The 15,416-nt window shown below is 40.3% G+C and overlaps 1 protein-coding gene across 2 annotated transcripts; it reads right to left on the bottom strand.

The window, feature by feature from the left end:
* Nucleotides 1-3,041: 3,041 nt before the first annotated feature.
* RPL34 (ribosomal protein L34) lies at nucleotides 3,042-11,081 on the bottom strand. 2 transcript variants are annotated; one of them, XM_037031917.1, is made up of 5 exons: nucleotides 11,078-11,081; nucleotides 7,643-7,716; nucleotides 7,462-7,561; nucleotides 7,039-7,142; nucleotides 3,042-3,165 (listed from the first exon to the last, which is right to left on the bottom strand). In XM_037031917.1, exons 2-5 carry the CDS (start codon nucleotides 7,705-7,707, stop codon nucleotides 3,081-3,083), a joined length of 354 nt encoding a protein of 117 aa, XP_036887812.1. In that variant the 5' UTR covers nucleotides 7,708-7,716; nucleotides 11,078-11,081; the 3' UTR covers nucleotides 3,042-3,080. The 2 variants fall into 2 exon arrangements, with proteins under 2 accessions (XP_036887812.1, XP_036887811.1); XM_037031916.1 differs by lacking the exon at nucleotides 11,078-11,081 and adding an exon at nucleotides 9,249-9,273.
* Nucleotides 11,082-15,416: the final 4,335 nt, after the last annotated feature.

A 15,416-nucleotide genomic window follows, 5' to 3' on the forward strand; every position in this document is an offset into this window, starting at 1 on the left:
AGGTTAAACCATTTAACATGAAGAATTCTTTGAAAATTTAATGCTTCAGTTTTCTCGAATTTCGAAGTTAACCCGTTTATTTTGTTGAAACTCGATAGTCCTCACGCTAGAGCCCATGTTCAGTTATGTTGTTTATGGAACTTTGCGCGGTGGGAAGAGCCCTGACAGACAAATGGAGGCTTTCCCTCCAAGGCTATTACTAAAAATTACATCTCAAGCCTTTCAAAAACTAGATTCATTTACAAAGCAATTAAGTAACTGAATATAAATTTTAAGTCATTTTTGAGTGTTATTTTAAAAGTACCAACTTTTAGATTGTTATACCAAACACCCTACATGATCACGAAGCAGAGCCATGCAGTCTCTATCGGCTTCATTAAGTCATGGAGAAATGACCTGTTAATCTACCTCAGAATCCAATGCTTTTCAATTACATATCTATTAAAATCTTTTTGTGTTGTGAATAAACATTACTCAGAATAATTGTATTGTCCTGGTTGTTTAACAATCCGAGTGGAAAGGCATTTGGGGGAAACAGGACAGACTTCAGTCACCTGAGGCAATCAATGTAAATAGGGGCCTTGGTATCGTTTCTTGTGCTAAAGCATTTCTTGGGCTAAACTGCACACAAGCAGCTTGTGTGTGGTTTATTAGGGGTGAGCATCATTCAATCTCAACTCCCTAAACACGTGAGCAAAAATTCTAATGGGTAATACCATGCCATCTGTGTAATATTTATAAAATGGGGATAACAAAGGTGTCACAGGGTCGTTGGGAAGACGAAATGAAGATGTTAAGCACTTTGATGTGTCAGGCACCTGGCAAATAGGTATCACTATGGAGATGCTATCAATATTGTTAAAAAAATATTTAACTGCCTCAGTTCAAATGCCAGCCTAGCCAATTTACTCTTCCGCAAAATGTTAATAAAAAATCAACCAAAGAAGTTAGCTGACAGTGTGGTGCGATGAAGTTTTCAAGAGGGAAGGAAGAGTTCTGCCTTTTTCCTTCCTTAGAGAAAAGGTAATGCATTTATTATAAAGAGGAAATGCTCCCCCGTATAAACATCAGGCCAACAGCAATGCCTAGAGGGAAAGGGTCAAATTTTACAGAAATTTTCAGCTGAGTTTCTAGATTTCTTGGCTTGTGCAAGTAGCCTGGGGGCTCCTCTCTTTATTCTTGAGATTAGAAGTAAACTTGACCTGGCTTGAAAAAATGGTCTTGGAGGACGACAATTCAAAAGAAGTTTTGCATGTAGAATACTTGTGTGGATGCTTGGTGCAGTCTCAGCACTGTAAGAAGGAACTATTCAAATCTTTATATACTTTTGCATTATTACAAATTATCAGAAACAGTATTATATAGTTCAGAGAAAATACAGGGTAGGGCAAAAGTAGGTTTACAGCTGTGAGTACGTAAGAGTTCATTCTCCTATTATTGTGTAATTTTCTATACAAACAACTGTAAATCTCCTTTTGTCCCGTCCTATATACCTTAACATTCTAATCTATTATTCTAATGCTCTGATTTGCATTATAGGCCCAACATAAATCTGAATTTGAATTCACTAGACATAGGGATTTGTACACAGTTATTGCTGTTTCACTCTCCAAAATAGACCATTTTAAAAATAAACCAAGGAAATAGAGGATTTAATGATGTAAAAAGTTCCATTCCAACTTGAACACTGTGGTCTTTGTCCTACGCACTTTGGTGAAGGAGCCGCTATGTGAATGATCCAAGAGGTACCCAGAGACCTTCGGCTCTAAGGGCACTTCTCAAACTTTGTTACCATAAAAAAGTTCTATCACTGACTTCTCATTACGGTGATTTTGAGGTGTGCTGCCAGGATTTTAAAACATGCAATACCTAACTAGTATTACTCAGGGGCACTGGCCTCTTTTCTTTTAAAGTGACAACGGCCAACACAATAGTATCTAGCGTGAATGCCCTTTCTTGAACCATAAATATACAGGTCATGTAACAGTTGCATCTTATTGGTCATGTGCATAGGGCTGCACCTGATTGGTTAATCCTTATATAGAAGTATAGGCACTCAGTTTAATATATTTTTGTAAGTCAATCAAAATCACACCTATTTTGTCACTGGCAAAAATTAGTTAACGTTTTTTGGTGTACCACAATTTTAGTAATTCGTTTTGTGTGCCATGAGATGGAGAAGGTTGGAAAAAATCACTGCTTGATAACAGAAATCTGATCAGATCAATGGGGAGCAGGTAAAGGATGTAGGAGTTTGCAGAGGCAACGGTTCCAGATGGGATTGGCTGAGAAGCTGAATGCCTCCCAAGTGCATGGAATTATGGGTGAGATCTGGGACAAAAGCAGCACCGCCAGGCTCTCAGGCTGGAGCGAGATCTCTGCCTCGATGATCCTGGGGCAACTGCCTGCGTTTCCCAATGGACTGGGCTGGCCTGGCCTGGCCGAAGGTGGCAGGTGATCTAGAGATGAACATGAGGCAGGAGCCTGCTATTCTTATAATGTGTAGCTTTTTTATCATTTAGTTTGTAAACCAACCCTACAGAAATTAAATAAACAGGAATTATAGAACGGGGTTGAAGTGCAGCCTTAACTGAACAGTTTAAGTGACTAATGCATGTGGAAAGCTGTTATTCCAAAATTGTAATCCTTTGTGGATAGACTCCTTTCCTTCACCACCAAACCTTTGCCTCTGGGGCTATGCCTAGAGCAGGGGTGCCACTCATTTTCACCGGGGGGGGGCCACAACAGCCTATTGTTGCCTTCAAAGGGCTGAAATAATTTTTAGGACTGTATACATGTAACTGCCCCTTAACCAGGGGCACAGAGCTCTGTGCTGCTGCCAGGTAGAAACAAGGTGCCAGGCTGGATTCAGCCCATGTTGCCACCTGTGGCCCAGAGGCTGTGACAGGCGGGCAGCCAGACCCAGCTGCTCTTCTCTAACAGTATCATTCGGAAAAAGTAAAAAGTTAGAAATTTGAGGGTCCCCAGATGTAGACTGTTATCTAACCTGTATACTAACAAATTACAACACAACAGAACAAGCCTTTTAATCATTTTTATTACTCAAAAAAGCTTCATTTTTATTTAGCTTTCTGACTCTGTGCTTGTGCCTTCAGTACTTTCACGACAATTTTCTGCTCCTCAATAAGGAAAGCACGCTTGATCCTAGAAAGGAAAATATGAACTGTAGTTAAAACCCAATTAACACTGACTTAACAAAGGCAGGAAAAGCACAAGAATGATGAAAAGCTATCAGGGAAGACACTCAGAAAAGTAAATAAAACCCATAAATGAAAACTGAAAGTTGAAATTATATGGACAGGCCTTTTCAGCCCACGGGCTCCCTGCACTGGCATTCAAAGCAGGTAACTCTTCTCTCTGCCACAGCACCCACCCTCCCCCTCGGACTCACGATAAACTCTAAAAACACCCCCACAGCAGACTGCTCTCTGCTGCTGTAGCAGCTTTCATCTGACCGTGTTTCATCAGCATCCAGGGCCAATGACACTACTTGATTCGTAGAACGTCTTAAAATGTTTTAACTGCATCACTGAAAATTTCCAGTAACGACACCGGAAGGAGTTATGTGCTGGGCACCAAAATGAAGGGGTAGAAGATATTAGCAAGAGGTACTTTATCAAGAGCAGGGCTTCTAGAGACTGAATGTCCAAGGCCAAATCTATCATTGCGATCCTGAGCAAGGTACCTTCTCCACCATAGAGCACAGAATACTTTCATACATAGTTCATACGCAGGGTTTTTATAAAGATTAAATTTAGAAGGATTTGCAATTTCGATATTTTGACTCTCGATTTGGAGAGAAAGTATGTTTTTATCAATCACTGTCACTAATACATAGGACCTGGCAAAGAGCAGGCACTCACTATTTGTTACATCAGTTACCTCCAGAGCCAAAACACTCATTTAATCCCCACAGAACCTTGTCCCACTGACCTTCCCCACTGGTACCTCTGGATACCTAGTAACCTAGACTCAAAACCCTGGGATTCCTGCTGCAATCACATGACAGATATGTGACCGATGCCACTCTTACTCAGGACACTTAAAAATTCCCTGAACTTACATAATGCAAAGACCATGCAGACTCACTGACAGCTGATGCTAATCCAAATGCTGTGTTGTAGATTCAAACTCAACTCTCCAGGAGCTGGAGCCTGAGCACTTTTAATAAAAGTCCCCACGTGGGCATGACTGCCCAAGTCTGGGGAGAAGACTGGTAAAGGGCCAGCTAACTCTTGCTGGAAATGTATAACCCTTTCACCTCCAACGTGCTGTTCCAATTTCATTTATTCTTTTCATACCCTCAGTGTGCCAGACCAAACCTGTGTTCTTTGCCTGCAGTGCCCTTTCAACTTCTTGGTTTCCACCTTAAATGCCATTCCTAGATTCCCAGCCACTTGCAAGTAATTTCTCCTCTCAAACTTCAGAGTTAAGTTCTCACAGGAGTTATACAGTGCCTGGCAGAAGTAATGCCTGCTTAAGTGTGACTGGTAGGGTAATAATATGGGTGCAGTAATTTTTAGTTTTAATTTGAACATTTCACCTAAAATATCATTTGGTGTGCTTGAGTGTGACATTGTTATGTTTCAGAATTACATGCTTATGGTTTTGTAAAAAAAAAAAAAAGGGGGGGGGTGTTATTTGTGCTGGGCCCTGTATTTATCACATATTTGTACTCACATAGCATGCCTTACCATCCCCTTAGAACTTAACTCCTAAAAGGCAAAATGAGTTTGCAAAGGCTAGTGTCAGATCTGGTTCAGAAACTTGACCAGACCGCTTTACAGAACTATTTGAATAGAGTGCAGGCAGACTAGTGTTCTGAACCACCTTCTTCACTTGTAAAGACCCGTCACCTCTCAAATCTGCCCACTTAGGTCTTTGGAGACAATTTAATATAGTCAGTGGGGTTAAAAGTGAGGTCTCAATAAATCCCAGGGCTGCACCTTACCAGCTGTATGAATTTAAGCAACAAGTCTTGGTTCCTTCCAAAGAAAACAAAAACCAACAACAGTATTCATTATAAAAATGCTGAATACCCCTGGCTGGTATAGCTCAGTGGATTGAGCGCAGGCTATGGGCCAGGTCCCCAGTGGGGGTCACGTAAAAGGCAACCACACACTGATGTTTCTCTCCCTCTCTTTGAAAATAAAATCTAGAGCAAGGGATATAAAGGAAAGAATAAACAAATGGGATCTCATCAAAATTAAAAGCTTCTGCAAGGCTAAGGAAAACAGTGTCAAGATAAAAAGAGAAGCAACAGCTTGGGAAAACATATTTGCCAATGATACCTCAGACAAAGGTTTAATCTCCAAAATATACAAAGAACTCACTCGACTCCACTCAAAGAAGACAAGCAACCCAATTAAAAAATGGGCAAAGGACTTGAACAGACATTTCTCCAAGGAGGACATACAGAGGATCCAGAGACACATGAAAAGATGCTCGATATCGCTAGCTATCAGAGAGATGCAAATTAAAACCACAATGAGATACCACTTAACACCAGTCAGAATGGCTATCATAAACAAAGAAACAAACAACAAGTGCTGGAGAGGTTGTGGGGAAAAGGGGACCCTAGTTCACTGTTGGTGGGATTGCAGACTGGTACAACCACTATGGAAAACAGTATGGAATTTTCTAAGAAAACTAAAAATGAATGTGCCCTTTGACCCAGCAATTCCACTCTTAGGAGTATATCCTAAGAACCCTGAAACACCAATCCAAAAGAACCTATGCACCCTGATGTTCATAGCAGCACAATTCACGATAGCCAAGAGTTGGAAGCAACCTAGATGCCCATCGGTCAATGACTGGATCAAAAAACTATGGTACATCTACACAATGGAATTCTATGCTGCAGAAAGGAAGAAGGAACTACTACCCCTTGCAACATCAGGGATGGAACTGGAAAGCATTATGCTGAGTGAAATAAGCCAGGCAGTGAAAGACAAATACCATATGATATCACCGTTAACAGGAATCTAAACAACAAAACAAGCAAGCAAGCAAAATATGACCAATGACACTCAAATACGGAACAGGCTGACAGGGACCAGAGGGGAGAGTGGAGAGAATCACAGGGGAAAAGGGGAAGGACTCACATGAACAAGTATAAAGGACACATGGACAATAACTAAGGTGGAGGGTGGAAATGGGAGGGAGGTGGGGAGCACGGGGCGGAGGGGTGGGTAAGGCTGGGAATATAAGACAGAAAGCTGTACTTGAACAAGAATTAAATTTTAAAAATTATAAAATAAAATAAAACACTATTAAACTGGAAAAAAATCCAAGTAAATGTTACCACCATAATAAACTCGACCACTTCCACTCTTGTCTATGCTGCTTTCACATAGATCAGTCACAGCACCTTCTCCATACAGAAGACCTAGCCCCCCACCTCAACCTCTCCCATTCAGCCTCCGGGTTTTAATGAGGGTGTCATTTCATTAGCTCTCACAAACTACAGAAACTTCCAAGCACTACTCGCCTTTTGTTGAAAGAATGATTTCACCATCCATCCTGCTGTAGTTTTAGTTTCTGGCACACCGAAGGTTCTCCTGCCCTTCTTAAACTCATCAATTTCCCTCATTTTTAAGAATCAAGCTACAAATTGTTCTTCATGGTCTGGGACTTTTCCCCTTTCCTTGTCTACCAGCCCCCTCTACTCTCTGCTCCAGCCACACCAGAACTACATACATCTACTTTGTTTCTACTTGTAATGCTTCCCACTCTCCATCTACCTTAACGCCCCAATAATCAAGTTTCTTACCTGCCTCCCTCACAAAACCAGGGTCATTTTAATTTCCACATCTAGCATAAAGGTGGCCAAAATCCTAATGAATTATTTTGAACTAATATCATTTATTAGTTTGTACAGTGCTAATTATCCCTAGTCTATAAGCATGCAACTTTTGTTTAAATGATTTTCTTCATCTGTCTTCTAGGAAATAGCATGCATGATTGGACTCACACACTTGCCTAAGAAAGCCCATATGATGTAGGAGCTACAGTTACCTGTCGCGGACACATTTAGCACACATGGATCCACCATAGGCTCTGCTGACATGTTTTTTCGTTTTAGACAACCTCATTAGAACTTTAGGTCTCACAGCACGAACCTGCATACAGAAAATGCTTAGATTATTTTTGTGATACTTTTTACAGAAACAGAAATTGTGCCGTTTTTTTTTTAGAAGGTGGTAGGTGCAAACATTAAACTAGGTTACAAAAGGAAATGGTATACTGATTTATGCGAAAAGCATTTGTTTATCTGTCATACTGGCTTTAAAAGAAAATCTATTTCTTACCAGGTCTGGATTGTGGAAGTTCAGTAATTTCTCTCCTCCCCTAATGGTGACCACTCCTTCACCATTCCCATACCAGAAATTAATACTCAAAACTTCAACCCGTTAACTTTTCCAGAACAGGCTCACTTACTCCACGAAGTCGGCCTGGGCACACGCCACATGCAGATTTGGGGGCTTTCCCAACCTTTTTGGTATAAAGGTAAACAATTCTATTGCCAGGGGTTCGGGACCTAGAATGTGAGAGAACAGACGATAGCTCAGCATTCTGCAGAGTAAATGACAACACGTATTTTAAACTTAGTAATACTTACAGCCTCGTTTTGTTGGAGGCTGTGTTGTAGGACAGCCTCCGACGGTATGTCAAACGCTGGACCATTGTGAATACCTAAATTAAGAAGGAATAAAATTTCATTGCAGAAATAATTCACTTCAAAACAAAACAGCGTTGTGCAATTTATGCACTATCCCTATCCATAATATCCTTAATGAAGTTACGTTATGAAAAGGGTCCATTTTTTTGAAACTACTTACATTAGCCTGGCGCACAGCAGATGCTCATCTTGCCCCAAAAGCAGCACCTAGTTCAACCTAAGTGCCAGCCATCTAACACGGAGTCAGGTATCACTTAGGAAACTGGTTATACAGATATTGGGTTGGCCAAAAAGAAAAATCTGTGTAGTTTTTTTTTTTTTTGTAAAATAAAATACACATTTTTCTTTTTACCAATAACTTTATTGATATTTTGAGTATGTCAGCTATCTCCCACTTTTGGCTTATAGTGGGTAGGGGCCGGGGCTGCTGCTAAACATTTTCCAATGCATCAGACAGCCCCACAGCAAAGAATTTTTATTTGGCCAAAGTGTCAATTAATACCAAGAAACTTCGCAAACCACTTTTGACATATTTGATCAGTCACAGCACCTTCTCCATACACTAAACTATTTTTCTTTTTGCATTTCAGTTGCCGTTTTACATTTCTTGAAATAACATAGCATAATACACTGAAAATGTATACTTTCTTCCATTTCCAAATTAAAGTAACTACACAAAAAACAAATTTGATTTTGTGATACCATACGCTGATGACAGCTGTCACAATACAATCCAACAAAACTGTTTCCCATGAAGTTCAACTAAATACTATTAGAACCATGGCAAGGAAAAAACTAAAAGAGCCGTTGGACCAATCCAATATTTACATGAATGAGTTACGTTTTTCAGTGAATTACACAAGGTAAAAAGAAAACATAAGCAAGCCTTGAATCGGCCTCATTTTTTTACCCTGAATTTTCATTCATCACAGCCGCGGTATTTGACACAGCCTGCATTGATTATTACAGGATCCTTACTAACATTACCCTAAAACACACCTGCTGCACAACAAAACCTAAACGGAAGGCCAAGGTGAGTGACCCAGTCAGCCACTGCTGCGTTCGCATCTCTAAAGCGGCGACCGAAAACCCCTTTCTAACACATTAAAAAGAAACTCTTCTCTGCTATTGGCCTGGGGGGAGGAGGGGAATGTCTGTTTGGAACATGTCGGTCATCCGCCGTCCACGAGCCCGAGAACATGCACGGGAGCAGTGTTAACACGCCGCCCTCAGTACGAAAACGTTCCGCCATTTCCCGGGGTATCAACCAGCCGCACCACAAACCGCGTTGGTCTCCAAACGCGGGTCTTCACAAGCGGCCAAGTGTGGGGTGGTGAGGTCCAGCCCCTCACGACGCCGGAGGTTAGGGTGGAGGGGTGTCTGAAGCTAAGAGCCGGGGACCTGCTCACCACCAACCTTCCTCCGGAGCCTTTACCCCCACGTCAGCTCAGAACAATGTGTCTGATGGATCTCGGCTGCCGCAACTCCCTGGATGGCGGCCGATTGTACAGGGGTAACTACAAGCAAAACGAAAAGGCAACCATACCTAATGACACCGTCCCCGGAAGAGGAAGAGGAAAGCGCTTCCGAATTCAAGGGCGCAAGCGACTGAGCACGACAGGAGGTTACGTCAGAACCGGAGGCGTGGCGAGAGGGTGCCGCCATGTTGTACGGAGAAAACACAGCCTTCCCCCATGGACGAGGAGGTACAGCGCCGCCACGTTGTACGCAACCGGCTTGCTGCTTCTCCTTGTGTAAAAGACGCACTTTGCCACGTGAAGATCGTTGGGGAGTTGCTTAGAAACAAATGCAAGTGGCAAAGGAGCTGCGAAGGGCAGAGGCAAGACAAAAATCACTATCTTTCGTTTCTAAGGTCGCCGTGACACATGTAACCTAAAGACCTCCAGTTTGGGGATTAGACCTGGATTTACATCCCAATTCTGTCATTACTAAGTACGTGACTTTTGAGGAATTACTGTCTTCAACTTTTCCTCATTTTTTTCTTGCCATTCAAAGCATAAGATTTACAAATTGGGGTTTTAACTCAGTATCTGCCAGTTATTAGCAGTGTTAACGCTGGGCAAGTCCTTAAATCTCTAAAAGAAAGATATTAGTAACTACCCTTATGTCAAGATGAAAGGCATGAAGTTAAAGCACCTACTTAGCACGTGTCTTGTAAGAGAGTAAGTGCCCAATAAATGGTGGCTAAGCTCATGATTATGTACAAAGAGCTACTTGAGGCTTCAAATGGGTGGTAAAGTTTGAACTGAACCTTAAAGATGAGAGAAAGAAAAAAAACTCTAAAATATTAAAATAGTATGTAAACATTTACACTAAGTGCCTGTGTGTATTTTTCTGAGAAGAGGGTCTTTAGCTTTTACTGTATTGTCAAAGGGGTTCATGGCCTCCAAGAAAGTAAAGAAGTTTGGCTGGCCTCAAAGGAAGAATGCTAAAAAGGTCCTTTAAACTTTTAGATTAGGCTCCCTGGAAGCAGACTTGCATGCAGGTATATTGGGGAGTGCTCTTAAAAAATACACCCGTTGACCTTGATCCTTGGAGGACTGAAGGGTCCCGGTTGGATTCCTCTTAAGGGCACATGCCTGGGTTGCAGGCCAGGTCCCCAGTAGGGGACACGTGAGAGGTAACCACACATTGAAGTTTCTCTCCCTCTCTCCCTCCCTTGCTCTCTAAAAATAAATTATTTAAATCTTAAGAAACAAACAAACAAACAAAAACATACCCATTGCCCTGACTCGTGTGGCTCCGTGGGTTGGGTGTTACCCTGCAAAGCAAAAAGTCGGGATTTGGTTCGCTGTTGGGGCACACACCTGGTTGAGGTTCCTCCCCGGTTGGAGGGAGGTAACAAACGTGAGGCAACCAATCAGTTTCTCTCTCACATCTGTGTCTGTCACCTGTTTCTTCGTCCCTTTCCCTCTCTCTAAAAATAAATGAAATAATTTTAAAAAATACACCAGAAGGCGGTAGAATCAGGGGACCCATATGCATTTGCAACTGAGCTTGTCCAACAGGGCAGTGTGGAATTAGGATGGTTCTTCATAGGTATCACACACAGGCGAGGGAGCAGGCCTCTGTGCTCTCACACCAGCTATTCCTTCTCCTGGCGGCCCCCAGATGGTGGGTGAGGCAGTTTCCTGCAGCTGAGAGCAATGTCCAGTGAGGAAGGCAGCTGTGAGCCAGCTGCAGGGAGTCAGAAGGGAGGAGTTGAAAAGAACATCCCAGTAGTCACTCTAGTTTCCTTCTAGGTTTTCTGTGCAACTATTGAGGTGAGAAAGCAAGCAAGTGACTGAAGAAAGATGTCACGGAGGCCTGCTGATTGCATCATGCTTCATATCCCTGCCATCTTTGTCCCCACACCAGATGGAAGGCTCAGCTTATACCCTTGCCTTTGTGGACTCAAAATAGCTGCTTCTCCCCTGACCCAGTAGTGAGTTACTCCTCTTTTTCCCAGTCCTCAAACTTTTGTCCTCTGGAATCCCTTTCATCTCTGTACCAGGAGTTGATCTGGAGGCCAAAATAGAGAATCAAACACAGTTTTTGAATGAATGAACAAATGAATACATTTGCAATATATTCTTTTTATTCCTAGAGACACTGCTGTGTAGATGAGTACAACCGGTGGTGGGAGCCCTTAGTGCACTGTGATGGACTTCGCCTATCTTTCTGTGTTCCTCTCCACCCCAGTATATTAGAACAGTGGTCTCACGGTCACAGTTTGCCTTTACTATCCTTAACCCAGTTCGGTAATGTGACTTTTCTTCTCTTTCAGTCTGTATTTGCGTTTTTTCTTGATCTGTCTTGCCAGAGATGTGGTGATCTTATTAAACATTTCAAAGAACCACATTTGTTTTGATTAATCTGTCTCTCTTTTAGTTCTCTGTTCATTAATTTCTATGTACACTTAGTAAATATTTTATGAACTTTTGTGAAATTGAAACAAGATGAACCTACCTCAATTTTTTCTGCCTTGGGCTGGGAAGTTTTGAGGTTTAAAATTCATTTATTTAAGGGATTTTCATAAAAGTTAATAATTTTAATGTGGTCAAATTTATCTTTTCTGAATTGTGCTTTTTGTATCTTGCTTTAAAAATGCTTCTCTGCTGTAAGGTCTATAAGATCTTTTCCAATGATTTAAAGTCTTTAGTCTTCAATGACTCTAAAGTCTTTAGAGTTGAATTTTGTGTATAGAGTCAGTTAGGGAAACACTTTTCTTTCCTCCTATATGTACAACCTTATTTTTTCCAACTTTATTTACTATATAGTCTTTCATTTCCTGCCAGTTGGGTAAGTACTGAAGTTCCATATGCGTACGGGTCTTATTTTGGTTCTCTCCTATTCCACTGGTCAGTTTTTTTTTTTTTATCAGTTCTGCATTTTCTGAATCCTTTAGCAAATCTTAAATGTTGGAAGGGTGAATAGCACTACCTGTTTTTCTCTTTCAGAAGAGAAATTCTTGACCTTTTTCTCTTCCAGATACATTTTAGAGTCAGCTAATCTGAAATTTGTTTGCATTTGCATTAGATTAATTAGAAGAGAATTGACATTTTTTGTTATGAATTTATGTAAGTATGAATATAGTACATCTCTCTGAATATTTAAGTCCTCTTTAACACCTCTTAACAAAGTTTTATAATTTTTCTATTGAGATTCACATTTCTTTTGTTAGATTAATTTCTAGGTACTTGACATTTTCCGATTCTATTGTGAGTGGTGTTTAAATATTTTAATTTATATTTATATGTAAAACTATATATTCTAGTTTTTGTTGCTGGTATATAGAAATGCAATTGTATATTTATTTTACTTTTAGCCATCTTGATAAGTTCTTCTATTATTTTTAGTAGTTTGTGTGAAGATTCTTTTGGTTTTTCTGAGATTTATTTGAAGCAGTAATTTAAAATCTTCACATATAGAATATGAATACAGCTCCATAAATTTCCACACACTGAGCACATTTAAATCAAGAGACAATATTGTCTGTCTGCCTCCTAATGTCTCTTTCCATTCTCTTTCCCTTTTTCTGAGGGTAATCATCATTCTGGCTTCTACCCATAGATAAGTTTTATCAATTTTTGTACTATATATAAATAAAAATATCTTTTGCATAAGGATATATGAATAAAAATTATCCTTTGCTCAACTTTATGTTTTAATATTCATCTATATTTTTTAAATTCTTATTGTTATGTAGATTCCCAATGAGCAAACATACCACTGTTCTCTTGAGGGACACAGGGTAGTTTCCAAGTTTCGGCTGCTATGATCAGTGCTTCTGTGAACTGAACACTGCAGAGCATGTATTTTGGTCAAGGTAGTGTATATATTTCACCCGGGTATATACCTAGCAGTAGAACTGATGGGTGATAGAGTATGTGTGGTAGGTAGAAGGCTACATATTTTAAGATGGTCCCAGTGACTTCTGTCCACGGTGATACTCTCATAATCATGCACAGCAAAGGGGATTTTGAAGATGTTATTAAGGTTACCAATCAGTTGATCCCAAATAAAGTCAAAATTAAAATTGGCCAGAAGGACTGAGGTGTGAGACACCAATAGCTTCTACTGTGCTAAACATAAAGTTCAAGGTTGCTGGGTATTTTTTTTCTTTCAGTACTTTGAAAATACCACTTTGTTGTTTTTTTTGGTTTCTATGGTCTATTGAGATGTGAAATTATTCTTCTTTTGTTCCTTTACAGGGGATTTGTCTTTTTATTTTTTCCTGGCTGTCTTTAGCAACATTATCTCTTTAGACTTGGTTTCCATTCTTTGGGGATCGCTCTGTGTGGTTTTGCAGACTGTAGCCCCGTGAGAGAAAGTCCTGAAAGGGGCTAGTAAGTCTCCCCGGAAAGTCTCCCTGGTAAACCAGGTAAAAATGCAGGTGGCAGACATAACCCGGCTCTAATACTGAGGGTTCCCATGGGAATCGGGCCTGAAATGTACATTTTGTCCTTTGAAGTCTGCTATGCCTAGCATAACCCCATTGATATAAACTGGATGTTTAAGTTCAAGGCAAGAGAAATAAACTCCTTATCTCATGAAACATGTCTTAAAGACCCTCTGGCATCAGCATGACTAACAGACCCTGACCTTGACAAATCTCTGTGTTCCTTCCGTTGTTATGTATAGATAATACCTGTTTTTGTATGACCATAGCCTTTTGACATTGATTGATGAGATTTCCATCTATACTGTATACACCTACACATACCATTCCCAATAAAAGCTGTTTGGGAGAAGGGCTCAGGGTGTTCCCCACTGAAGGGAATCGCCACCCCCTTCCCCGCCGGAACAGTAAGATTGTGTCTAGGATGACTCATTTCTCATTTGTGGCGGCCAGGAGAGCTCTGCTGGACAGAGTTCCTCCCACATCCATGAGTTTTATGACGATGTGCTTGTCTTTTCTTCTCTTTTTATTTATTCTGTGGGGTTCATAGTAGTGTTGGGAAATCTGGACACTAAGAAAAAGAGTGAAATTGGACCACTATCTTACACCATACACAAAAATTAAGTCAAAATAAATGAAAGAGCAGCATGTAAGACCTGAATTCATAAAACTCCTAGAGGAAAACATACACAGCAAGCTCCTTGATATCAGTCTTGGCAACAATTTTTTGGACTTGGCAACAATTTTTTGGATTTGACACCAAAAGCAAAGGTAACAAAAGCAAAATGAACAAGTGGAACTACATCATACTAAAGCTTTTGTACAGCAAAGGAAACCAAAACGAAACAAAAAGGACAGCTGCTGAATGGGAGAAAATACTTGAAAATCCTATATCTGATAAGGGGTTAATATCCAAAATATATAAAGAACTCAAATGACTCAGTAGCAAAGAGAAAAAATAAAAAACAAAAACACACAAACAAAAAAAACTCCCAACAGTCCAATTAAAAAATGGGCAAGGAATCTAGACAGATATTTTCCCAAAGAAAACATACAGATGGCCCACAGATATGTAAAAAGATAATCATCAGGAAACCATAAATCATAATTACAATGAGATATCACCTCAACTCTGTTAGAATGACTACTAGCAAAAAGACAAGAAATAACAAGTATTGGTGAGGATGTGGAAAAATGAAACCCTTGGGCACTCCGAGTGGGAATGTAAATTGGTTTAGCCACTATGGAAAACCGTATTTTTTCCATTTTTTGAGATTTCTCAAAAAATTGAAATAGAGCTACAATATTATCTACCAATTTCAATTCTGGGTACAGTAAGCCCTCACTTAATGTCATCAATAGGTTCTTGGAACTACAGCAAAACGATGCATAATTAAATCAATTTTACTCTAGGCTAATTGATACAAATAAGAGTTAAGTTCCTACAGCATCTCATCAACGACATAACAAGACAATGTTATATGAAATGACACTATGGGAGGAGGACCTGCTGTATTTATTCAAAGAAAATGAAAGCACAAAATTTGAAAAGATACATGTACCTCCATGTTGGTGCAGCATTTTATATGTGTGTATGTGTGTGTGTGTGTGTGTGTGTATTTAGTCATTAAAAAGAATGACATCTTGCCATTTGCAACAGCATTGGTGGACCTTGAGGGCATTATGATAAATGAAGTCAGACAGAGAAAGACAAATACCATGTGACCTCATTTACCCGGGGAATCTAAGAACAACAGGCCCGTAGTGGCAGAGGACAGATCTGTTCTCTGTGAGGGGGGAATGGAAGAAGGT

This window comes from Sturnira hondurensis, unplaced genomic scaffold, assembly GCF_014824575.4.
Source record: "Sturnira hondurensis isolate 20B ecotype Veracruz unplaced genomic scaffold, ASM1482457v3 Scaffold0021214, whole genome shotgun sequence".
Classification (NCBI taxonomy): Eukaryota; Metazoa; Chordata; class Mammalia; order Chiroptera; family Phyllostomidae; genus Sturnira; species Sturnira hondurensis.

Excerpts from the sequence above, each read along its gene's own strand:
- RPL34 (XM_037031917.1), bottom strand. The coding sequence starts at position 7,707 with ATGGTCCAGCGTTTGACATACCGTCGGAGGCTGTCCTACAACACAGCC. Across the intron at positions 7,562-7,642 it reads GCCTCCAACAAAACGAGGCT|GTCCCGAACCCCTGGCAATA; the intron begins GTAAGTATTACT and ends CTCACATTCTAG. Across the intron at positions 7,143-7,461 it reads GCCCAGGCCGACTTCGTGGA|GTTCGTGCTGTGAGACCTAA; the intron begins GTAAGTGAGCCT and ends TTCTGTATGCAG.